This window comes from Heterodontus francisci, chromosome 1 (assembly GCF_036365525.1).
Source record: "Heterodontus francisci isolate sHetFra1 chromosome 1, sHetFra1.hap1, whole genome shotgun sequence".
Taxonomy (NCBI): domain Eukaryota; kingdom Metazoa; phylum Chordata; class Chondrichthyes; order Heterodontiformes; family Heterodontidae; genus Heterodontus; species Heterodontus francisci.
The window spans coordinates 280115986-280140779 of NC_090371.1; the positions used below are offsets into that span (position 1 = coordinate 280115986).

Here is a 24794-nt window from a genome sequence, read left to right on the forward strand (position 1 = left end):
ATGTGACTCCAGACCCACACCAATGGGGTTGACTCTGCAGTGACCCTAACCTTCCACTTTACGCATTCGGGGTAACAAGGGATGGATAACAATTGCCAGCGACACCCAGATCCCAAGAATAAAAAAAAGATGTTGCATGTTTATTGACAACAAAAGAAGAAAAGACTTTCTGATGACTTCATAGGGCCAACAATTCAACTTTAAAGCATACCTGTGAGATTTTGCTCCCAGTCTCACAGCTGTATAATAACCTGGAAGATATTGCAAGCTGCTGTGAACTCTGAGAGTTCTTTGCCTCCTACAGCACAATGTTGCGACAACTCATTCTCCTCGGCTTTGGTACTGGTAGGCCTCAGGCCTTTTGGTGTTTGAAAGGCCTGCCTGCTTCTTGGCAACTACCAAAGGGACCACATACTCTCCCCACTCCCACACACCCACCTCCCACAAACAAGACAAACTCAAAAGATCTCCAGCCCATAAACTCAAAAGATAACACAAATTAAAAAACAAATAACACAAAGGAAAAAAAAAACTTACAGGAATATCCAAAGTCTGTGCGACCTTTCTGTTCTGTGGAAATTTGATAAAATAAACCTTAAGAAAGTAAGCAAAACAGGAAAACAAAAATGGATGAAAAAAATTAAAGTTTCGTAAACATATGAAGCACAAAATGACAACAGGCTAACCTCCCGATCCATTTGTTTCTAAATCTCTTAATCAGTGGCACTCTAAGTGCTGTTGATTGGATTTTGTGTGATCCATTAAGGTGTAACGACCAGGCTGATCATATTATAGTGTTGAAACAGGTGTCATGCAGGCGACTAAGAGTGTTCAGACCCTTCTCTGGGGAATCTAATGGAGTGAAGTGTTTTCAATGCTGATGTGCATTAGCATATGTATAAGCTCTTTTGGCTCCTGATGCTGCCATATGCGCCCGGTCCCTGAGCACACATAGTGAGATAATCCAGCCTGATTCTATATAATCACACTGGTTGAGTTTGTGTGGGCGACTGGTGCCCTAGGGCCACAGGTTAAAGACCCACCATAAACGGGTCTCATTTAGCGAGCTCCTGTGGGACTCCTCCCCGTTAAATTTAATGTCCTCCTAATAGGACTGAATCCATTATGACAGCGACTGCAATTTGTGGTGCAGGGAGGAGGACTGGGGAAAACCTTTCTTAATTCCTTCAAGAGGATGTGGAAATAACAGGTAAAAGACTTCATTTATTCACAAAAATATACATGAGGAAATGGCCATCTTTTAGGTTGGTTGTCTCTTTTGAAGGAAGTAGAATGAAAATACTCGCATGAGCTTCATAACAACCTGGGAGACAGTGACAAGGTCTTCATGATATTCAAGCGGTATTGCTAGGGAGCCTATACATTGCCAGGAAGCCTCCCTAAGCTACGTTAACGAGTACACCAACATGCTTCAGAACTTGGTTCCAATTATCGCACTGCTGAATTCTATAGGTTGTTAAGAAGCTAGGAACATTGGTGGGAGTCCGACTTTGGATCTAGCCACCTAACACACTATTAGGTGATTGTTCTAGTCCATGGATAGAATCATAGAATAGTTGCAGCACAGAAGGAGGCTATTCGGCCCTTCGAGTCTGTCCCGGATATCTGCAAGAGCAATTTAACTAGTTCCATTCCCCAGTCCTCTCATTGCCTACCTACAAATTTTTTCCCTTCAGGTGCTTACCCGACTCCCTTTTAAAAGCCATGTTTGAATCTGCCTCCACCACTACCTCAGGCAGTGCATTCCAGATCCTAACCAGTTGTTGCATTAAAAAGTTTTCCTCATGTTGCTGTTGGTTCTTTTGCCAATCACCTTAAACTGGGGTCCCCTGGTTCTTGACCCTTTTGCCAATGGGAACAGTTTCTCCCTATCTACTCTGTCCAGACCCCTCATAATTTTGAACACCTCTATTGAATCCCCTCCTAACCTTCTCTTCTCTAAGGAGAACAGCCCCAGCTTCTCCAATTTATCCATGTAACCGAAGTCCTTCATTCCTGCAACCGTTCTCGTAGATCTTTCTGCACCATCTGCAATGCCTTCAGATCCTTCCTAAAATGTTGTGCCCAGAATTGAACACAATTGGACAGACGCGCAATAGTAGATGGTGACAGCAAGTCTGACTTTCCTGCATACATTTCCTGTCTACAGTGGGCATTGCCTGTCAGGCCACCTTCTGAATTACTGCACGTGAACTGGTTGCTAGGCTTGTGGTTACTCTCTCAACCATGGGTTGCTGATTGGCCATTTGGTGTCAATCCTCCAGGATTGCCCTTGGAGCCTTCGGGAATTAAAAGATTAATTTCCCTGGAAACTGCTTCCAGCAAAGGTGGAGAATAAAATGATTGGAGCGGGGCGGTGGGGGTACATGAAAAATATTTTATTTTTCATTTTCTTTGAATGCTTTCATTTATTACTTTTTAAAATATTGGAGGTGAGGAAAAGGATTGGCTGACTGACAGTCCAGAATCATCCCATTGGTGACAAAAGTCTGTTCGCTTTCCTATTGGCCGTGGGTAGGCGAGGCACAGATTGACATTTTGGATGATCAATGGCGGGAATGTTGGGGGTTGGAAGTGGAAGGTCATGTGACACTATATTCGGCAATACATCCAACCAGAGTTGGCAGACGTATTCTACAGCCATTTTGCGAGCGATGCTTTGATTGACTTACTTCTGTTACTATCACCATTACTTAAAACATAAGACAACCACATTGCTTTTATACACTTAGGATGACTTGTCATGATGACTTGAAAATCCTGGAGAATTTTTGGTTCCTCCAATTCCGTTCTTCCAACTCAGACTTCTCTCGATCTATTATAAAAATTGGCCTCTTTGTATTTTATGGTTAAGAGCCTCTCAGCACTATACAATCAACCGTTAAGCTGATGAGACAACCCAATCCGAGACCTCTGCTGGCTCTATAGTTGCCAACTCTGGTTGGACATATTCCTGGAGGTTTCATCAAGGGACCTCCCACCTCCAACTGCCAAGTCCAGTCGAACAGCCCTTTCTTCCTGTCTATTTCCAATATTTCTACAATTAATAAAACAAAAGCATTCAAAGAATATGAAAAAATATTTTTAATGCTCCCTCCATGATTTTCCTCCTGGATGTTGTTCAGTGCAGCCACGTCTAGGAGATTAGTCTTCCAATCGGGAAACTCTAGGGCAATCTTGAAGGGTTGGCAACCCAAGCTCGCTCCTGCCTCAATTTTCACTCCTCCCCATTTTCTCTCTGCCTGACAACTCCCCAGGATGGTAAAGTTAGAGAGTGCAGCTTGGGTTGTACTAATTAGCGGGGCACCTCGTGATTACCAATGCTTCCTTGCCCAGCAACATTTCACCTGTATTTATAGAGATTTTACAATGTAAGTTTAAAACGTTGCTATGAATTCCGTAACTTAACAAAGTTGGCTTCAGAAGGCAGGCTAGGAGCAATTACAGAGGAGAACTGTTAAGCACTGTCTTAGTTTCTTTCCCCTGATTTTTTTTCCCTTCTGGGAAAGAGGGCTCTTGGTGTGCTGCTCTACCATGGCAGGGCATTGCAATGATTCTGGCCATCACCTGACATCTACACATGCACAATTTCCACTACAGGTCACTGGCTAACTGTTCAGAGGTACATAGGAGCAGGAGGAGGCCATTCAGCCCCTCAAGCATGTTCCGCCCATTCAATTATGTTGCAGCTCATCTGTTTCTGTATCAGCTGTGGCTCAGTATGTGGTCCTTGCACCTCTAAGGCAGAAGGACCCGGATTCAAGCCCCATTGTGGTGATCTGAACACCATAATCTAGGCTGACCCTCCCAGTGAAGTACCGAGGGAGTGCTGCACAGTCTAAGGTGCTGCTTTTCAGATGAGACATTAAACTGAGTGTCCATCTGCCCTCTCAGGCACTATTATGAAGAAGAGCAGGGGAGTTCTCCCTAGTATCCTGGTCAATATTTATCCCTCAACCTGCATTTAAAAGAGATTATCAAATGACAAACAAACTGCCGAGCTTCCTACATTAGCTGTGACTGTTCTTCAAGAGTTTTTCATGAGTTGTAAAATGCTTTGGCACATGCTGGGTTTGTAAAAGGTGCTACACAAATGGAAGATTTCAGTTTTTCCTCAACTCCATCTATCAGACTTACATCTTTAATTAGGAGCGGAAATCCTGGCCGATTTACCCCTCTCTATCCCAATGACCCAGAGGCTAATTGTAACACTCCTACTGTTGCCTTGGGGCCAGATCAGCACAGCCTGAGGCCTGGAAAACAGCAACCTTCCCAGTCCACATGGTTCAGTATCAATCTGGGTCAATTCATTAACATAGAATCTTAAATGTTTGCAGCACAGAAGGAGGCTATTGGACCCATCGTGCCTGTGCTGGCTCTTTGAAAGAGCTATCCAATTAATCCCACTCCCCCACTGCCCTTTCCCCTTAGCCCTGAAAATTTCCCCTTTTCAATTATTTATCCAATTCCCTATTTGAGAGTCACTATAGACTCTGCTTCCACTGCTGCTTCCAGGCAGTGCACTTCAGATCACAACACCCAGCCATGAGGTGGGGGAAAATATCCTTTAAAATGCTTCAGTGAGGTCTGTAACTTAACATAGTTGGGCTTTATGAGGCAGACTGGGAGCAGGTGAGTGCCATCATGGAGAGTGAAAATCAGGTTCGTTTTCAATATTTAAAAGGCTGGGAAACACCAAGGTTTAGACTCATACACTGTCCATTCTCCTGAGTGCTGTGACTGATTGCAAACTCACTCTAAGAGATAAAACCACAACACCTAGCACAACTCCTCTGCATTTCTACTTCACTGTAACATATATATATATATAACATACATCTACTATAATATGGAGTGGTTGAGGTACATAGCATAGATGCCTTCAAGGGGAATCGCGATAAGTACAAGAGGGAGAAAGGAATAGAAGGATATGCTGTTAGGGTGAAATAGATGAAGTAAGGTAAGGAGGAGGCTTGTGTGAAGCATCATCACTGGCACAGACCAATTGGTTTGAATGGTCCTTTTCTGTGCTGTAAAATACTATGTATTTCTATGAAATTCAGATTAGATTATACTGATTAAATACACAAAGAGCTGACTTAAACAGCTCAATTATTGAAGCAAAAAATCTGAACTTCCTTTAAACACAATTTCACATTCTGAATCAAAAAAAACTTCCATTATAAACACAGTAGTGGCACAGTGGCTAGCACTGCAGCCTTGCAGCTCCAGCGACCCAGGTTCGATCCTGGATGCTGCCTGTGTGGAGTTTGCAAGTTCTCCCTGTGACCATGTGGGTTTCTGCTGGTTGCTCCGGTTTCCTCCCACAGCCAAAGACTTGCAAGTTGATAGGTAAATTGGCCATTGTAAATTGTCCCTAGTGTAGGTAGGTGGTAAGAGAATTGTGGGGATGTGGTAGGGAATATGGGATTAATGTAGGATTAGTATAAAATGGGTGGTTGATGGTCAGCACAGACTTAGTGGGCCAAAGGGCCTGTTTCAGTGCTGTATCTCTAAATTTAATAAATAAATTAGGAAATGTAAAATTAAAAAATGTTTTTGCAGAAAACTGCAGCTCATAAATGTTTGAAGGAGTTTTAAGTGGCAATTGGACATGAGCTCACTGTGATTCTATATTTAACCCTTCACTGCCAGCAGAATAACAATCAGGGTCGCAAATTGAGTGATTCCTCAAATAGGGTTAAGTGAAGTACACAATTACTTTTATACCCCCTGGATCCATCCTTAGTTTCTTTAGTTGTTCCATTACCACTCCTTTTTAGCTTGTGGCATCATCCCTTGTGTTATTTAATCTCTCCTGCCTTCCACCCTGTCACAGACCTTCCCTTTTGCTCTTTCTTCCTTCCCCTCCCCTGCTTTTCCCTGCCTCTGTACTTGCTTACAAGACATTCAGTCTCGATGTTCTGATGAAATGTCACGACCTGAAATGTTAAATTTGTTTCTCTCTCCACGGATGCTGCCAGACCTGCTGAGTATTTCTCGCACTTTCAGTTTTTATTATGACATTTATTTTCTCTACGTTATGCATCTGCACAGTGCATTTCGTTTTAAAGGGATTTTAGTCTGTCGTCCAGCATCTCTACCTATGATCTCAGCCGCAGCTTGCTCAGCCAGGATGATGTAACCTTGCAACGGAAGTTTCCATGCTTATAAGCCATGAAGAGCTTCCATTTATATAGCAACTTTCACAACCTCAGGACATCCCAAAGGGCTTTATAGCCAATGAGGTACTTTAGAAATGTAGCTGTTAATGGTGTTGGGACCAAATGCTTCAATGTGGCCTTCACACCACTAAACACAATGAAAGCATAATTTCAGTGATTTAGTTGTCACAGCTTCATTATACAGTGAGGGATGGCACGAATAGTTTCCAGGACAGTCTCCAAACCTGGGAGACAGGCAGTTCTCATTGTTTAAAGCTCCTACCCTATAATGATGCATTTATGTCTAAAACATCCCCTTCCCTATAAGCCCCTCGATTCTCCTCTCTGCTCAAGTACATGTTTCAACGGTTCAATCAAATCCAGAAACCGGGCTGCATCAATGTAAAAAACAAATTGTAGCCCTTCAGGAAGTTTTTCCCCTCAAGAATGACAAATTGGTGCCATAGAATTTTTATAAAAAGAAAGTCTTGCATTTATATAGCGCCGTTCACAACCACCTGTTGTCCCAAAGCACTTTAAAGCCGATGAAGTACTTTTGAATTATAGTCACTGTTATAATGTAGGAAACGTGGCAGCTATTTTGTGCACAGCAAGATCCTACAAACAGCAATGTGATAATGCCGAGATAATCTGTTTTTGTGATGTTGGTTGAGGGATAAATTTTGCGCAGGACACCCGGGAGAACTCCCCTGCTCTTCTTTGAAATAGTGTCATGGGATATTTTATGTCCACCTGAAAGCAAAGGCAAGGCCTCAGTTTAACATTTCACCTGGAAGAGGACACCTCCAACAGTGCAGCACTCCCTCAGTGTGGCTCTGGATTCTCAGCCTAGATTGTTGTTGCTCAGCTCTCTGGAGTGGGACTCAAACCCACAAGTTTCTGACTTAGAAGTGAAAGCATTACCGATTGAGCCATGTTTCCCATCCCTCCCCACATTTCCCTGCCCCGTGATATCCACAGTTATTGTGACAAGTGCAGGAAGGCTGAATACAGAAGACGAGAACAATTTTGAATCACAGCACTTGTCTCAGGTCATCAGTCCCAAAATGCACCTGGAGATGGCCCTGAAGATACCCGGGGTAGCTTACACACACTCAAGCAGCACCACCCAGAGACATGAGTATTGCGGCTGTTTGTAAATGTATGTTTACAACAGTTAAAGCTGTCAGATTTTTAATTGCTGGGAAGGAAGGTTTTGACTGACGATATCACATTCTAAATGCTTTCTCTTTTACAGTCATGTCACAGGGTTTTACGAATAAGAGAAGTGATTTGTACTTTGCCGATTTTCGCTGGTTCCCGATGCTCAGTGCTGTCAAGCTTATTAATCAATCGCAACTTGATGAAAATATATTGTATCTTGCTTAAAAATCAAAAAATATCCTTTACTGTTTATTTTCCTGCTTGCACTGTGCAGAGTTTTACAATCCATCAACATTTACAATTCGATAAATGGATGAGGTAAAAGAGACTTGCATTTCCGGAACACCTTTCACAACATCCCAAAGTGCTTTACAGCCAATGAAATACTCTTGAAGAGCAGTCAACATACCACCCAATTTGTGCACAACACCAATCCCATAAAAAACAATGGGATAAATGATCAATTATCAGTTTTTGGTGCTACTGGTTGAGAGATAAGTATTGGCCAGGACTCGGGGACCAACTCCCCTGCTCTTCTTTGAAATAGTGATAGGGATCATTTCTATCCACCTGAGAGGGCAGACTGGATCTCAGTTTAATGTCTCATCCAAACAGCAGCACTTCTGACAGTGCAGTGCTGGGAGTATCAGCCCAGATTATGTGCTCAAGTTGCTGGAGTGGGGCTTGACCCCAAAATCTTCTGAGGCAGAGTGATACCCATTGAGATAAAAACAGAAAATGCTGGAAAAACTCATCAGGTCTGGCAGCATCTGTGGAGAGAGAAACCGAGTTAACATTTCATGTCTGTGAGCTTTCATCAGAACCATGAAAGGTCATCGAGTTTTGAATCAACCTTAAAGGCCTGGCTCTTCACCAGGTTAAATCCTTTAAGCCCAGGGATGCCGCTCTGTAAGGGTGCTGAATACATTGTGGGTGTTGTACAGAGTTGGGGCGGTAGCCAGTCTCCTGAATTTTTCTCTGGATTCCAACTCACACACACCAAATTGCCTTGCTGTGTGTAAATTGGCTGCCACATTTCCCTACATTGCAATAGCGACTACACTTCAAAAAGTACTTCATTGGCTGTAAAGTACTTTGAAATGTCTTGAAGTTGCAAAAGGCACTATATAAATGCTAGTCTTTTTTTAAAAAAGTGTTGACAGGTAGCAAAAGCACAGAGGAGAGGATAGGAATGTGCAAAGAGCTAACAGTATTAGAATAAAGATTGGCGTGAGAGAAGTGGAGGGCAGGAAGTCAGTGAGGAAAGGGTTAAACGCGTGAGCATTTCAGTTGTTGCAGTCAAGGTAGGATCTCCCGGGCACCTCACTTACTTTGCATGCATAGGCCATCAGTGCAGTTTTTGGAGTCTAACACCGGTCCTTGACAGTCCTTCCCGCCGGTTTTAGGGGCAGGGGCCTTGCAGTCCCTTCTCCGCCAGTGCATGCATTCCGTCCCACACGTTGACCACTTGCTCCACTCCGTCCACCCACCATCAACTACAGTTCGACAAGAGAAAAACATCAGTACACAAGTATGAAAAGGAAGGAGGTGGGGGATGGGTTGTCCACATCAACAAACTGTCAGCTGCATCCTTACTGCTGGGGTTTACAACTGAGGGACTTGCTAGGCCATTTCAGAGGGCATTTAAGAGTCAACCCCCTTTGCTGTGGGTTTGAAGTCACGTGTAGGCCAGACCAGGTAAGGATGGCAGATTTCCTTCCCTAAAGGCCATTAGTGAACCAGACGGGTTTTTACAACAATCGGCAATGGTTTCATGATCACCACTAGACTAGCTTTTTAATTCCACATTTTTTATTAAATGAATTCAAATTCCACCATTGGCCATGGCAGGATTCTTACCCATGTCTCCAGACCATGACGCCTGACGGTTACTAGCCTAGTGATATTACCACAACACCACCACCTCCCCGACTGTTCTGCCTAATTCTGGCGGGGCTTCAGATCTGCAGGAACCAGTCACTTGCGAGGTTATATTCTTCAGGTGTTTGCAGAGGTGGATTAAAGTGCTAACGATACCTAAATTGTGTGGATAAATGGGCTAAGTGAATGAATATATTTGGAAGTGTTGTGTTGACATAGTGTTAGAACCTAGTGTTTAATACAGAAGGATTAATGATCATCCACTGTGACAGTGGAGATCGTTGGGTGGAAATGCTGCAAGTTTGAGGACAGGCTCACTGGGGGTAATTGATGACATTTGCTAATGGTGCAGAAATGGACAATATCAGATTGGCAGCTCATTCTCCCGAGTTTTCTTTCAAATCAGATCCGATATCATTCGTTTTACACTAATGCCAATACATGAAAGGACTACTCTTGTGTGCTACTGTCCCTCCTAAATCACAGGCAGATAGTAGAGGCTGCCCATCATCTTCCCACCCTGGCACCAGCACCATCATAAAGCCATGGTGGTGAGCACAAAGGCAACTTGCCAACAATTCTCCCAGCAGCTTTTCCATAGTTCCTGTGTGAGGGAATTGTCCGGGGCTGGGAAGTGGGGTGGGTTCCACTCCCTACTGACTCCCAAGGATGTGGCTTGGGTATTCAGCAGGCGCTGAAGGGGGAGGTTCGTTGTTGGCTTCAGGCTGCTAAGGGACAGGAAGATGAATTCCAGATACCAGTGCCTACTACATTGCATCAAAGACATAGAGATTAGCGTGGAGTCACTTTCTTGCACTGATATGGAAGAATTCTTAATATAACTACTTGAACCAATTGATACAAGTGTATATTATCTATCCTCTCATCTCCCTTGGGCTTACCAACTCTGGTTAGACATATTCCTGGAGGTGCCATCACATGACCTCCAACTGACCCACCCCCAAACTCTTGCTTGTGGTCACGCAACATGTCCATCCTCGTGGTGCCCCACCTTCCCGCAGACAATCGGAAAGGCAATTATTCCCAATTTATTACCCGACTGGATGATACTTGACTCTCAGTGAAACAGCCTCTGTTCCCCATCTCCGATGTTTTTTTATAACTAGCAAACAAAAGTGTTCAAAGAAAATTCCACTGCTTTTTAATGCCCCCATGGTTTTTCTCTTGGATTGCTCGCAGCAGTGTCCTGGAAACCCGTCTTTAATTCCTGGAGACTCCAGATATTTGGAGGCCATCTTGAAAATCCTTTAAATGGAAATTAGGAGATTCAGTTCCTCAGATACAGAAATGGAATGAAGAATCATCATGGGTCAAGTTAGGTCACGTGAATTTGCTTCTTTGGCTTAAACTGAGATTTCAAAAATGGAGGGCACTCATTTCTGAAAAGAAACAAGAGGCAGCTGATATGAGCTGTTTAAATGCCGCTTTCCCATTGTGACACCTGTCAGGGTCAGTCAATATTAATTTAAAACATACCCAGTCACAATGGTCAGAATTCATTCCACATTGCACCATCTACACCCTGTAGAATCTTAGAATCTTACAGCACATACAGAGTCCATTTGACCCATGGTATCTGTGCTACCTCTCAGAAAGAACTGTCCAATTAATCTCATTCCCCCATGTTCTTTCCCCATGCAATTTTCTTTTCCTTTTCAAGTATTTATCCAATTTCCTTTTGGAAGTTATTATTGAATCTGCTTCCACCGCCTTTTCAGACAGTGCATTTCTGACTAAAATAAACTCTCTTCATCTCCCCTCTGACTTTTTTGGCAATTATTTTAAATGCATTGTCTGCTTAATGACCCTTCTACTCGTGGACTAGTTTCTCCCATCTACTCTATAAAGTCCTTCATAATTTTAAATACCTCTGTTATGATCAGGCGAGAAAGAGGTCTAGGGGTTCCCTTTTGGCCTTCACCTGGTCTTACTGTAACAGGGTTTTATTTTTAAACACACCGTGTTTTAAGCTCCCCCTTGGTGAATCCTTGTTCACCGCTTTCCAATTATAAGGCAAAGAAATCAGCACAAGCAGGCTCCTTGCTCTTAACATAGGAGTGATTCCATGATGCACCCAGCAGGGATTGGCAGTTGCATGGGTTGCAGGTTGGGAAACTGTGAGCCCACCGCCCAGGATTTTCCCTGGCAAGCTTCCCAGGAACGTCAGTCCCCACGGGAACCTGGAATCATCCCTTACATCTCCAGATGCAACCTCTGGTGGGAGATATCTACATGTTTAATTTACACAGGTTGATGTCTTGGCAAAAACAATGTGCACACTGGAATGTAAAGGCATCAAACATTTGTACATGGACTTCCACTAATCAGAAGTTCTAGCCTCACGTTTAAGTAGGATGAAGAGTTGGAATCTAACACAAGTTAGAGGCAATGAAATCGACACAGCCCCAGTGTCACAGACTTGCAGAAAGAATGCACTTGTCAAGTTTGAGGTCAGCTTTGTTCCCCAGGCACTTGAAGAGATTTTAAAAAAACTTTAGGCTCAATGGTGACTAAATTGCCCACATCAATTCCAAAGGGACTCATTAAATAAATAAAATTGCAAATGCTCATTTAGTGCACAATATAAGTGTTTTTAATGAACCTCCAGAGCAAGAGTGAAGATGATGAATAAGAATGGTGTCAAAAATTCTTCTCCCACGATGTACACAGGGTGTTGGGACCAAGCGTAGTCTTTGGGAATGTCCCTCCCTCCCTTTCTATCTTCTTCTTCTTCTTCTTTGTCCTCCTTGTCTCGAGAGACAATGGGTAAGCGCCTGGAGGTGGTCAGTGGTTTGTGAAGCAGTGCCTGGAGTGGCTATAAAGGCCAATTCTATCTATCTGCCCTTTATTTATAATGAAAATCACCTAGGTAAAATTGTTACCCTATAATTTGCCCATTTGGTAGTGATTCCATATAAATTGCTCAAAATTCGTTGTGAAAACATTTTTAATACCATTTCTTTCTAAGTAACTGAAAATTAGATGTTCAAAATAAGGGTTTAAGTCAATTTTGAATTATATATTGTACCAGATCCTCAGTGAGTGAGACTATGGGAGAAGTTAAAATCGAAGCGGTAGCCATGAAGAAGAGTTTATATGAAGTGGAAGGTTTCAATGAGGACAGGAGGGTAATGAATTCAGAGGAGAGTGGAGATAGAGATTAAAATCTCAGAGAATGAGGAAGATGCTGAGGGCAGAGGCTGAGGGAGGAAAGGTGGGAGTATCAGGAAGAAATCTGGGATGGGGCTTGGGGGGGAGGGTGGTGCAGGTGGGGGGAAGGAGACAGCAATGATTTCAAAGAATAGATGAAAGGGATGGAACAAGGTGAGGTACTCGAAGGAGAAGAAGGTACCAGAGGAGTGATTAAAGTGTGCGGCACTGCCACTAAGGTGGCTTAGGGCAGAGGAAATGGGAGAAAGTCTGCTTTCATGGGATGTAAGCATCACTGGCAAGGCCAGCACTTATTGCCCATCCCTAAGTGCCCTTGAACAGGGTGGCTTGCTAGGCCATTTCAGAGTCAACCACATTGCTGTGAGTCTGGAGTCACATGCAGGCCAGACAAGGTAAGGACGGCACAGTGGCGCAATGGTTAGCACCACAGCCTCACAGCTCCAGGGACCCGGGTTCAATTCTGGGTACTGCCTGTGCCGAGTTTGCAAGTTCTCCCTGTGACTGCGTGGGTTTTCACCGGGTGCTCCAGTTTCCTCCCACCGCCAAAGACTTGCAGGTTGATAGGTAAATTGGCCATTGTAAATTGCCCCTAGTATAGGTAGGTGGTAGGGAATATGGGATTACTGTAGGGTTAGTATAAATGGGTGGTTCTTGGTCAGCACAGACTCGGTGGGCCGAAGGGCCTGTTTCAGCGCTGTATCTCTAAATAAATAAATATCCTTCCCTAACAGACATTAGTGATCCAGAGGGTTTTTACAATAATTGATGATAGTTTCATGGCACCATTACTGAGACCAGCTTTCAATTCCAGATTGTTATTTTATTAATTAATTGAATTAAAATTCCACCAGCTGGATTTAAACCGATGTCCCCAAGGCATTAGCTGGATTACTAGTCCAGTAACATTACCACTTTACCACCATCGCTCCAGAACAACCAGTGCAACCAAGCAGCGAGTCCATGTCAGGATATCAGTGCAATTGTCTATCACAAGGCAATGAATGGCAAGGGCCTTGTTTCTGAGTGGTTGGTAATTCTGGATGGAAAGCCGAGAGGGACAGTGATTGTTTATCCTCTGCCAAAATCCAAGGCGACAGTGGTGGGTGTAGTGATTAGGACAGGAACGAGAAGTTTAGTATAACCAGTCAGTAAGTAGTTACAAGCCAATAGTGCAGTACAAGTGGTGCAACTCAATCATCTCGGAGAACAACCTAATAGCATAGGGTAACAGGACAAGATTGCTGAGTAGCATTATAAGATGTTGGGAGGTGAGTGCAGCAGGGGAAACAGCTGCCTGAGTGAACCATCTCCCCTCCTGTGGAGTTTTCAGATTCATCCTGAATCACATAAAGTGGGTGAGCTGCAAGAGTGAGACAAACGTGTGATTGGCTGTCTGCCCACTTGGGTGGGGAGTGTTTGGGGTGGCTGGTGGGAACTGTAAGCTATTCAGGTCTGAAATGCCCACACCCAGCTTAAAGAGACACTTCAAGGGCTGAATTTTGTGGGCCCACCTGAGACCGGTTTGGAGGCGGGGCGGGGGTGCGTGCGGTGGCGCGGGCCCATAGAATTGTGACGGGAGGTAGGGGGCAGGTGGCCTGTCACCTCCCCGTGCACTGCAATTTTGTTGGGGGCGGGATAGGCCAAAGACAGCCTTCCTGCCCAGAGGCCAATTGAGGCCTTTGAGTGCCCTATTAACAGCCACTTAAGGGTCTCTTCCTGCCGCCACTGAGATTTAACCAGTGGTGCAAAGGGGCCTCCGCCACACAGGGAGGACACCTTATAAACTGAGCCGACCTCCCTGTAGGCTTGGGGAGTGGAGGGGCCTCCTCCATGGGCAATCTTTTACCCACAGAGGGCCCCCACCATGAAACCCTGAACCACCCTCCTCCTGCACTAAACGCACACCCTCCCCTCCACATCACCAGGGCCTCAGTTTGGCCCCGGCGACTCTGCCTCACTGACCTTGTATCCGGGATCCAATGGTGGGCCTGGGTCCAAGGCCTCTTGCACTGGAAGTGGCCACTGCTCCTGGAGGCATTGCTGATATTGCTGAGCTGCCAGTCCTGTGATTGGCCAGCTGCTCTTGGAGGTGGGATCCCGGCACTGGGCTGTTAATTGGGCCGGTGCTCTAGCATCGTGCTGGGGAGTTCCAGCTGGCTGAGGTGGGATTCCCCCTGCCTTTTCAACCCGGTGCTGGGAACCCCGCCGTGGGCACAAAATTCAGTCCTAAGTGTGCAAAGTGCAGTGGCAGGATTATGATTGAGTTGCTATGCAAGCAAGTGCCTTGTTTTTCACATGAAACAGTGGAGATTGTATCGGAACAAGTGCAGCAGAGAACAAAGGTCCTCTTCCCTCTGGGGGAGGGCTTCACCAGGCTCTTCTACTCTGGCATCTAATGGTTAATCTGCACCTCACAGAAAAGTTGTGCAGCGTACAACATACCACAATGACACATGGGCTGACCTTCACAGATGGACGCTCCCAGATATATTAATATATCTTGAGTCTCTCCTTCACCATTCCTATCATGCATTCAATGCTAGTTCTCACTGATGCATGGACCTCATTATATCAGTGTTCGACAGGAGTATGTAGATTCTGCCTAGATATCAAAAAGCAGGGCTACAGTGAATGGCTTAGTCTCCAAGCAGCTACAGTTGCATTTCTTGCCAGGGTCAAGAAATGAGAGGGGATGGGGGTGCAGTAACGGTGAATTATCAAAAGTTAAAGAGCTCATGCCTATTGCTGGGAAAGTAGGCATTGAATTGCAAGATCCTGTGCAGATTGGCATTGACTAGTTGCACATTGTTGGGACTGGAACATCCCTTGCTCTTCATGAGACTTACTCTTGTTGTGTGGAACGTGCAGGACTGCATGGGTGCAATTTACGATGCCCTGCAACGAGAGCAAAGCCCTCACCTGCAGCTTCTTGTTTTTTTCCCTTTCTTCATTCATGGGATGTGGGCATTTCTGGCAAGGTCAACCTTTATCACCCAGCCCTAATTTCCCTTGAGAAGGTGGTGGTGAGCCAACATCTTGAGTGGCCATTTTTATTTATTTAGAGATACAGCACTGAAACAGACCCTTCAGCCCACTGAATCTGTGCCAACCAACAACCACCCATTTATACTAATCCTACATTAATCCCATATTTCCTACCACATCCCCACTATTCTCCTACCACCTACCTACACTAGGGGAAATTTACAATGGCCAATTTACCTATCAACCTGCAAGTCTTTAGCTGTGGGAGGAAACCAGAGCACCTGGTGGAAACCCACATGGTCACAGGGAGAACTTACAAACTCCACACAGGCAGTACCCAGAACTGAACCTAGGTCGCTGGAGCTGTGAGGCTGCAGTGCTAACCACTGCGCCACTGTGCTGCCCTCAGAGGGCATTTAAGAGTCAGTCACATTGCTGTGGGTCTGGAGTCACATATAGGCCAGACTAGGTAAAGACAGCAAATTTCCTTTATATTAGTGAACCAGATGGGTTTTTGGAACAATCTGGTAGTTGCAGAGTCACCATTGCTGATATCAGCTTTTTATTCCAAATTTGTTTAATTAAATTTAAATTCTCAGCAGCCATAGTTGGATTTAAAATCATTTCGCCAGTCCATTCATTTAGACCTCTGGATTACTAGCCCAGTAACATAACCACTATGCTACCATACCTCTATGCTGTCACTGGGATACAACACATCAGTCGCTGCTTTATACCTTTGTGGAGTGCAGATTAACTAATGATGTTGCTAATGTTCCCTGAGGCAGCCTGGCAGGATCCCAAGGTGTGAAGACTCAGACTGTGGTGGCCTGTACAACAAGCGGTGTTATGGCATTCAAATATTAAGCCTTGGATCTGTAGACATCCAAGAAATGCAGTCATGATGAACAAGGGCTTTGAGTTATGCCAAAAGCTGTTGGCATCAAATGATATCAATTCCCCTTAATTTTAATATTATGATGTTTCTGCCAATTTAGTGCAGGAGCCTGTTGCCATTTGCTCAAGTCTCACTGGAGTCTCACATGTGGCACTCAATGGTTGGAAATCCATCGGGATATATCTCAGTCCATTCTTAAATCGATCATTATTTTTCATCTGGAGGATCCTAAAATCAGCCCCGTTAAGTCTTGTGTAACAAGTCGATGATCCACTATAGCATTAAAGATCAATAGGGTAGATTTTCATTTTCACCGACTGGGTGGTTATCTGGTGGAGCAGATATGGCAGATTCAGTGGTCATCCAACTGAATTATTTAAGATGATTAAAGGATCAGGTAGATAAAGAGGAACTATTTCCTCTGGTGGAGTATCCAGAACAAGGGGGCAGAATCTTAAAATTAGAGCCAGGTCATTCAGGGGTGATGTCAAGAAGCACCTCTTCACACAAAGGGGAGTGGGAATCTGGAACTCTCTCCCCCAAAAGGCTGGGGGGTCAATTGAAAAAAAAATCAAAACTGAGCTTGATAGATTTTTGTTAGGCAAGGGTAGTAAGGGTAGTAATGGATATGGAACCAAGGTGAGTAAACAGTGTTAAGATACAGACCAGCCATGATCTAACTGAATGGTGGAATGGGGTCAAAGGGTTGAAGGGCCTCCTCCCATTCTTATTTTCCTAAATCTCCAGTCCTTTGTACAACCTTCCTGACCTTCATTCTATTTATTAAAATGCAATGAAAATGGGGTGGGGGGCGGGGGGGGGGGGGGGGGGATTGTAAAGGCCGGGTGATTCATCAGATTACCACCTAGTCACTGAGAATAAAAATTTCCCCCCTTACCTCGTATGGTCATTGCAGGTGAATTGCTTAGCATTACAAGACAATAAGTGCAAAAATCAATGAGCTAGTACGGAATTACAAGTCAATATCTCATATAAGCACTGCAAGTCAATTGCCTCATATAGTATTACAAGACAACAATCTAGTCTAAGCACTAATCAATAGTCCAGTGTAGACACCACGAGAGAAGAACCTTTGTCAGGTACTGCAAGGCAGATAGAATACTTTCGCACCTAAATGATAATTGATACGAAATTTGTTCGGTATTTCAATGGATGGGTTCCCCAGTTTAATTTAAATGGGACAATGTCTGTGTTGAAATAGGAAACAATGGAATTCTGTACGAATGTATTACTCTGTTCTGCAAACTAATATTAGAAACTGCCAAATAGTGAGTACAAGAAGCGAATATTTCACGGAGCGGTGAGATGCAATGGGCGTTGTGAGTCTGGCAAGGTTCACATTTACCAGGGCACATGGTGGTGCAGGCAATTTTCTGCACGCTCTGTCCCTCGCAGAAGGCCCCTCCGTTGAGCGGCGCGGGATTGGTGCAGGTGCGTGTGCGTTTCTGATAGCCGCGTCCACATCGACTGTTGCAGATAGACCACTCCGTCCATGTCGACCAGCCACCATTAACTAGGGGAGGGGAGAAGAGAGGAAGTCGAGATGTAATTAAGGCAGTGTCTGCACGGATTGAGAACCAAAACACAAAACTCCAATTCAGTACATGCTGATCCAGTTTGAACTTGCACCAGAACTTTCACACTAAATTATCTTTGACATGAAGTACTATAAAATGTTGTTAATAAATCACATTTTCAAGCACTGCACATTCTGTGGCAATAACCATTTGGAAGATTGTTTTGTGGGGGGGGGGATAAATACATTAAAAGAAAAGAAAGGCGATAGTGCCTTTCACGACCTCAGGAAGTCTCATAGAATTACACAGCCAATGAAGTTATTTTGTTTGAAGTGTAGTCACTGTTGGAATGTAAGAGATGTGGTAGCCATTTTGCAGACAGCAAGCACCCACATATGGGATAAATGACCAGATACTCTGTGTTATTAGTGATGTTTATTGAGGGATAACTATTGGACCAGGACACCAGCGAGAACGCCCCTGCTCTCCTTCAAAATAATACCATGGCATCGCTTAAAATCAATTACCTTGTTACCTGCAACAATAAAGTCCTGTAGCTATTGTGATGGACTTCTCCAGTGATTATAGCCGAGAAAATGTTGTTTGTGTCGGGTGGGGGCATGGAGACTGTGCAATACTGAGCACCAACTTCACTAGCTCCATGTTCACTGACCTACATTGGTTCCTCGTCAAGCAACGCCTCAATTTTAAAATTCTCATCCTATTTTTCAAATCCCTCCATGGCCTCGCCCCTCCCTAACTCTGTAATCTCCTCCAGCCCTAAAACACTTTGAGATAAGAACATAAGAACATAAGAGGTAGGAGCAGGAGTAGGCCATTCAGCCCCTCAAGCCTGCCCCGCCATTCAATAAGATCAGGGCTGATCTGTCCCAGGCCTCAACTCCTCTTTCGGGCCTGCTCTGCATAACCCTCGACTCGCCGAGATTTCAAAAATCTATATACCTCCTCCTTAAATACATTTAGTGATCTAGCCTCTACAACTCTCTGAGGTAGAGAATTCCAGAGATTCACCACCCTCTGAGAGAAGAAATTCTTTCGCATCTCAGTTTTAAATGTGTGCCCCCTTATTCTGTAATGAATAATGAGTGTATGAGATTCCCCCACCAGTGGAAACATATTCTCAACATCTACCCTGTCAAGCCCCCTTAGAATCTTATATGTTTTAGTAAGACACCTCTCATTCTTCTAAACTCCAATGAATAAAGGCCTAACCTGTTTAGCCGTTCTTGATAAGACAACCCCTTCATCCCAGGAACCAGCCTAGTGAACCTTTTCTGAACTGCCTCCAGTGCTCATATATCCTTCCTTAAATATGGGGACCAAAACTGTACACAGTACTCCAGGTGTGGCCTCACCAACACCCTGTACAGTTGTATCAAGACTTCCCTATTTTTAAACTCTAACCCCCTAGCAATAAAGGCTAAAATTCCATTTGCCTTCCTAATTACTTGCTGCACCTGCATGTTAACCTTTTGTGTTTCATATTCAAGAACACCCAGATCCCTCTGTACTGCAGTATTTTGTAGTCTTTCTCCATCTAAATAATAATCTATCTTTTTATTCTTCTTACCAAAGTGGATTACCTCACACTTTCCCACATTGAACTCCATCTGCCAAGTTTTTGCCCACTCACTTAACCTATCTGTATCCCTTTGCAGATTCTTTGTGTCCTCATCACAACATGCTTTCCCAACTATTTTTGTATCGTCAGCAAATCTGGATACACTACTCTCTGTCCCTTCCTCCAAGATCTCTGAGTTTCTCCAATACTGGCCTCTTGAGCATCACTAATCTTAATCGTGCGATTGTTGGTGGCCATGTCTTCAGCTGTCTGGACCCTAAGCTCTAGAATTCCCTCCATAAACCTCTTCACCTCTCTACCTCTCTCTCCTCCTTTAAGACTCTCCTTCAAACTTATCTCTTTGTCCAAGCTTTTGGTCAACTGTCCTGATGTCTCCTTATGTGGATCAGTGCCAAACTTTGTTTGTTAATGCTCCTGTGAAGCGCATTGGGATGTTTTACTATGTTAAAGGTGCTATATAAATACAGCTCGTTGTTGTTGTAGGGCTCTTGAGCTTGCGTTCTGCTGATCTCAGCCCTGTGAAGCAGGTTCATGCTCACTTCTCTGTGGCCACAATGTGAAGGCAATGGTAGCAGCTTCCACCACTTTGTGTGCTGTGAATGTTCATCGCAGTGAGCATAACTTTCAGTGCTCCCCTGCCACATGATCTAGTGAAAGAGTATAAAGAAGATCGAGAACATCGGAGCTTCAGGACCAGGAGGAGACCATTCAGCCCCTTAAGGCCTGTTCCACCATTCAGTCAGATCATGGCTGATCAGTGCTTCAACTCCTTTTACCCACCTTTGGTCCATATCCTTTGATGCACCTACCCAGCAAACGCCTACTCATCTCAGTCAGGAATAATTAACCCCCAGCATCTAGTCTTTCGGAGTAGAGAATTCCAGATTCCTACTGCCTTTGTGTGGTGGAGTGCTTCCTGATTTAGCTCCTGAACACCCTCGTTCTAATTTTCAGGTTTTGTCCCCTTGTTCTTGACTGATCCCCTGAGGAAATAAGTTTCTCTGTATGCCCTGTCGAATCCTTTTAACATTTTAAATGCCTCGATCAGATTACCCCTCAATCTTCGATACTCAAGGGAATACAATCCACATTTATGTAAACTGTCCTCACTTTAAGCCCTAGTATCTTTCTGGTGAATCTGTGCTGTGCCCCCTCCAAGGCCAATATACCCTTTCTGAGATGAGAACTGAACTCGATGCTCCAGATGGGGTCTGACCAAGGCTCTAATACAACTTTGTATTCCAGCCCCCTTGAGATAAAGGCCAATATTCCATTAACCTTTTTAATTGCATTTTTTACCTGTCTACTGGCTTTTAATGATTTGTGTATTTGGACTCCCAAAGCTCTTTGCTCCACTGCAGCTCCTAGTTTCTCATCATTTGAAAGTAGAAGTGCTGCCAGAGATATTAGATTGTGTTAGAGGTGTTTTGGCTCCTGCCTGCTGTCATGTTTTCATTGTATTAACAGGCCAAGCACAAATATTTGGCAATGGATAAATATAGAGTCTTATAGCACAGCTGCCATAGCATACAGGGCAATGGGCCAAGTGCTGGAAAATGGGATTAGAATAGTTAGGTGCTTGATGGTCGGAGCGGACATGATGGGCCAAATGGCCTGTTTCTGTGCTGTATAATTCTATGACTCGATGACTATGAGACGGAGGCCACTCAGCCTATTGAGCTCATGCTGGTTTCTCGAAAGAACTGTCCAATTGATCAAACTCACCTGCTCTTTCCCAATAACCCTGCACATTTTTCCTTTTAATACACAATTCCCTTATGAAAGTTACTATTGAATCTGCTTCCATTATCCTTTTAGGCAGCGCATGCCAGATCACAACAACTCACAGAGTAATTTCTGCTCATCTCCCCTCTGGTTCTTTACCTGATTCTTAAATCAGTGTCCTCTTTTTACTAACCCTCCTACCAGTGGAAACGGTTTCTCCTTATCTACTTTATCAAAACCCTCCATAATTTTGAACACTTCTGTTAAATCTCTCCTTAACCTTCTCTGCTGTAAAAAGAACAATCGCAGCTTCTCGAGTCTTGTCTCCAGAGGCTGAGGCAAACAGAAGCCAATTAACGCTTTGTGCCCTCTGCCTCCCAAGATTTTCAGACCACCTCAAAAGTAGGGGACAACACTTATCTATAAATTAATTTATAAATCAATGGTTAGGCCTCAGTTGGAGTATTGTGGACAATTCTGGGGACCAGACTTCAGGAAAGACGTAAAGTGTACAGAGGAGGTTTACCAGGATGTGACCAGGGATGAGGGACTTCAGTTATGAAGTGAGGTGCAGGGCGTGTGGGGAAGGGTGACGGGTGGGGTGTGGGACTAAGTACGACAACTCTTTCAAAGAGCCAGCATGGGGACAACGGGCTGAATGCTCTCCTGTGCTGCTAGTTCTATGATTCTGGAACACTGTCTGTGGCCACAGAAATGACCAACATTTCAGTTTTTAGGCCTTTCCTTCTTTCCAGGTCATTGTAGGGAACATCTGCAGTGACAGCCAATTTGCTGCCCATAGATGCAGCAAGGAGGAGAATGGATCAGTCACAGATAAATTATTACATCAGGGTTAACAAGACTACTTCCCCCATTGAAGGAGAGTGCGAATGATCACACACATGGGAGTGTTCATACGCCGAGTAATGCAGATGTAGGAGTGATCACACAAAGTAAATAAGACACAGGAATGATTATACACAGAATTAGGAAGGCGTGGGAAATAATCCATTGTATCAGTAAAGTGAAGGGAAAAGTGGAATCTGCGTGTCACTGTTATTTACAATTTTTTTTTCATTTCTCAGCTAGGGGTGTCATAATATATAAAGTTTTCTTGGAGCAATTATTGCTCCAGAGAGAGATCAGACTTGGATTATACACCGTCAGTTACTTGATTATTTTAATAAGGCAACATGTAACATTTTATTACTTTCAGAAACTGGCTCTTCAAAAGTGAAGAAACTACTGAAGTCAGCAAAAGCAGCCCTTCCAAAACAGGAACCGTGTAATAGACTACGTTAAGCAAAGCCCTTAATCCATTTTCTAACTAACTCCCATTTAAGGCAATCAGATGTCACTAATATTATGCCCAACTTTTGGATTAAGATGCTATATTATCTCCAGACAAAGCTGTCAATCGGTGACATTGTGGATGTAAAAATTCAGGGAACTCTAACAAATATATCCTCATTGAAGGATTAGATTTGTGACATGATCTGACAGGATTACTACAAGTTAATTTGCAGCTGATTACCTGGGAATAACACTTCAATGAAATCTCGACAATCATTTAATTGAGGGATTTAAGATGGTATAATTAACTGACATTTAATCACACAGATTCTAAAGTATATATGTCTTTATAATATTGTAAATGTCTTGTATAGTGCGTACTTCCTGTAATATTTCCCGTAACTATTTCCCCATTAAAGTCTTCCGATACAAGGGATAATTCCACACATCTTTATTACTCTGTGTCTCACTCCCATGTTTTCAGTACTCAATGTGCTGCGGCATTGTAATGATAAAACACTATATACAATCTGCCCTGATCATGTATCTGTCAATGGCTATGATATCCTCTGTATGGGTATAGTGTATTAACTTACCATAGACAATGACGGTAGCTGTGGTGCTGCTCCGTCTGGCCACTATGTTTTTGGCAACACATGTATAATTCGCGGTGTCAGACAGTCGGGCCTGTTTGATGATCAGATTGTGATCGATGGTCAGGTAAAAGTTTCGATCCTGGACTGGGTCAATGACTTCATCGTTCCTCAGCCATTCAACCTTGAATTCAAGAGATCACGCTGCATTGTGACAATTTGTAAACTCTGAATCACTCATATCTTCAAGAATAAATATTATTAGGCACAACACGACTGTATTAATCCAAATATATTCACAGTTTCATCAACAATTGGCGTTTTAATTGAAGTATTGTAGCTCCTGTCAGTATTTAGATGCACATTCAAACTAAGAGATTCCCAAGACTGAATCCTAATTAGTCCTGAGTTAGCTAATCTCAGCTCAATTGGCAGTAAAGCTGCTACAATTAACCTTAGTATTTCCAGGGTAAGAAGGAAGGGCTGGGGCAAATGTATCCAGGGAGGTGTGCTGGATGTGGATGTGGAAAGGATGTTTCCTCTTTTGGGTGCGTCCAGAACTAGGGGGTACAGTTTTAAAATTAGAGATCGCCCTTTTAAGACAGAGGTGAGGAGAAATTTTTTCTCTCAGAGGGTTGTGCAACTTTGGAACTCTCTGCCTCAGAAGGTGATAGAGGCGGAATCATTGACTATTTTTAAGGCAGAGGTAGATAGAATCTTGTTAGGCAAGGGAATCAAAGGTTATCGGGGGTAGATGGGGGTGTGGAATTCGAGACACAAACAGATCAGCCATGATCTTATTGAATGGTGGAGCAGGTTAGAGGGGCCGAGTGCCCCACTTCTGCTCCTAATTTATGTGTTCGTATGTGTGTGAAAACTTAGCGAGCGTTGGATTTGGACACAGGCCTGCCACAGTCAGATAGCTTACTAAAAGCTCACATTGCTTAAATGTAAGAACTAGCTACTTGGGTTGTGCACAGGAGGGTTGCCAGTACTCCTGGAACTAAACTGTTAACACCCTTGGGGGAAGGCAGGTGAAAACTGGGGTAAAAATACAAAAGTATCTGGTTCTAAAGGGACCAATAGTTTTATGATAAAGTTATATTCCTTACATGGTTAAGAGAAGTAAGGAACATTTTCAATGCTCCCTTAGATTATGGGGATAAAAAACAGAACTCAAAGCCCAACGCAATAATAACCATCGATGGAAGATGTCATGCTAATGGTTTGTTACTTTTATTAATGATCCTCTTAAATAGTCACCTTTGTGCAGATCAGACAGGTGTTCCCCAGGCTTTCCTTTCACTGGGCATGTGCCGCAGTCTACTGGATCATGGGAACACATTGGTTACACAGCCTTGACACTGAAACAAGGCCGGCCGTCTGCAGACTGTGGTTGATCACCTTTAAAAAAAAACATGCAGCTACCACATGTGGTGAAGGAGCACCAGCGAGCGTCAACGTGGCAAATCAGCCAGTGTGTTGCATCTACAAGATGCACTGCAACAACTCACCGGAGCTCCTTCGACAGCACCTTCCAAACCCACGACCTCTACCACCTAGAAGCATAAGGGCAGTAGACACATGGGAACACCAATACCTGCAAGTTCCCCTCCAAGCCACACACCATCCTGACTTGGAAATATATTGCTGCTCTTTCACTGTTGCTGGATCAAAAACTTGAATCTCCCTCCTTAAGAGCACTGAGGGAGCACCTTCACCACATGGACTGCAGCG

At 43.9% G+C, this 24794-nt stretch overlaps 1 protein-coding gene across 3 annotated transcripts in view; it reads right to left on the bottom strand.

Annotated features, from left to right (window-relative positions):
• Window positions 1-24794, bottom strand: part of LOC137360996 (netrin receptor UNC5C-like) — a 347807-nt gene that overhangs the window by 41462 nt on the left and 281551 nt on the right. The window contains exons 5-8 of one of the 3 annotated variants that reach the window (XM_068026050.1): window positions 23061-23241; window positions 17672-17839; window positions 8681-8845; window positions 538-594 (exon numbers count right to left, since the gene is read on the bottom strand). In XM_068026050.1, coding sequence (XP_067882151.1) covers window positions 538-594; window positions 8681-8845; window positions 17672-17839; window positions 23061-23241 — 571 coding nt within the window. The remainder of the gene's footprint in view (window positions 1-537; window positions 595-8680; window positions 8846-17671; window positions 17840-23060; window positions 23242-24794) is intronic. The other 2 variants (XM_068026123.1, XM_068026077.1) reach the window with 2 other exon arrangements.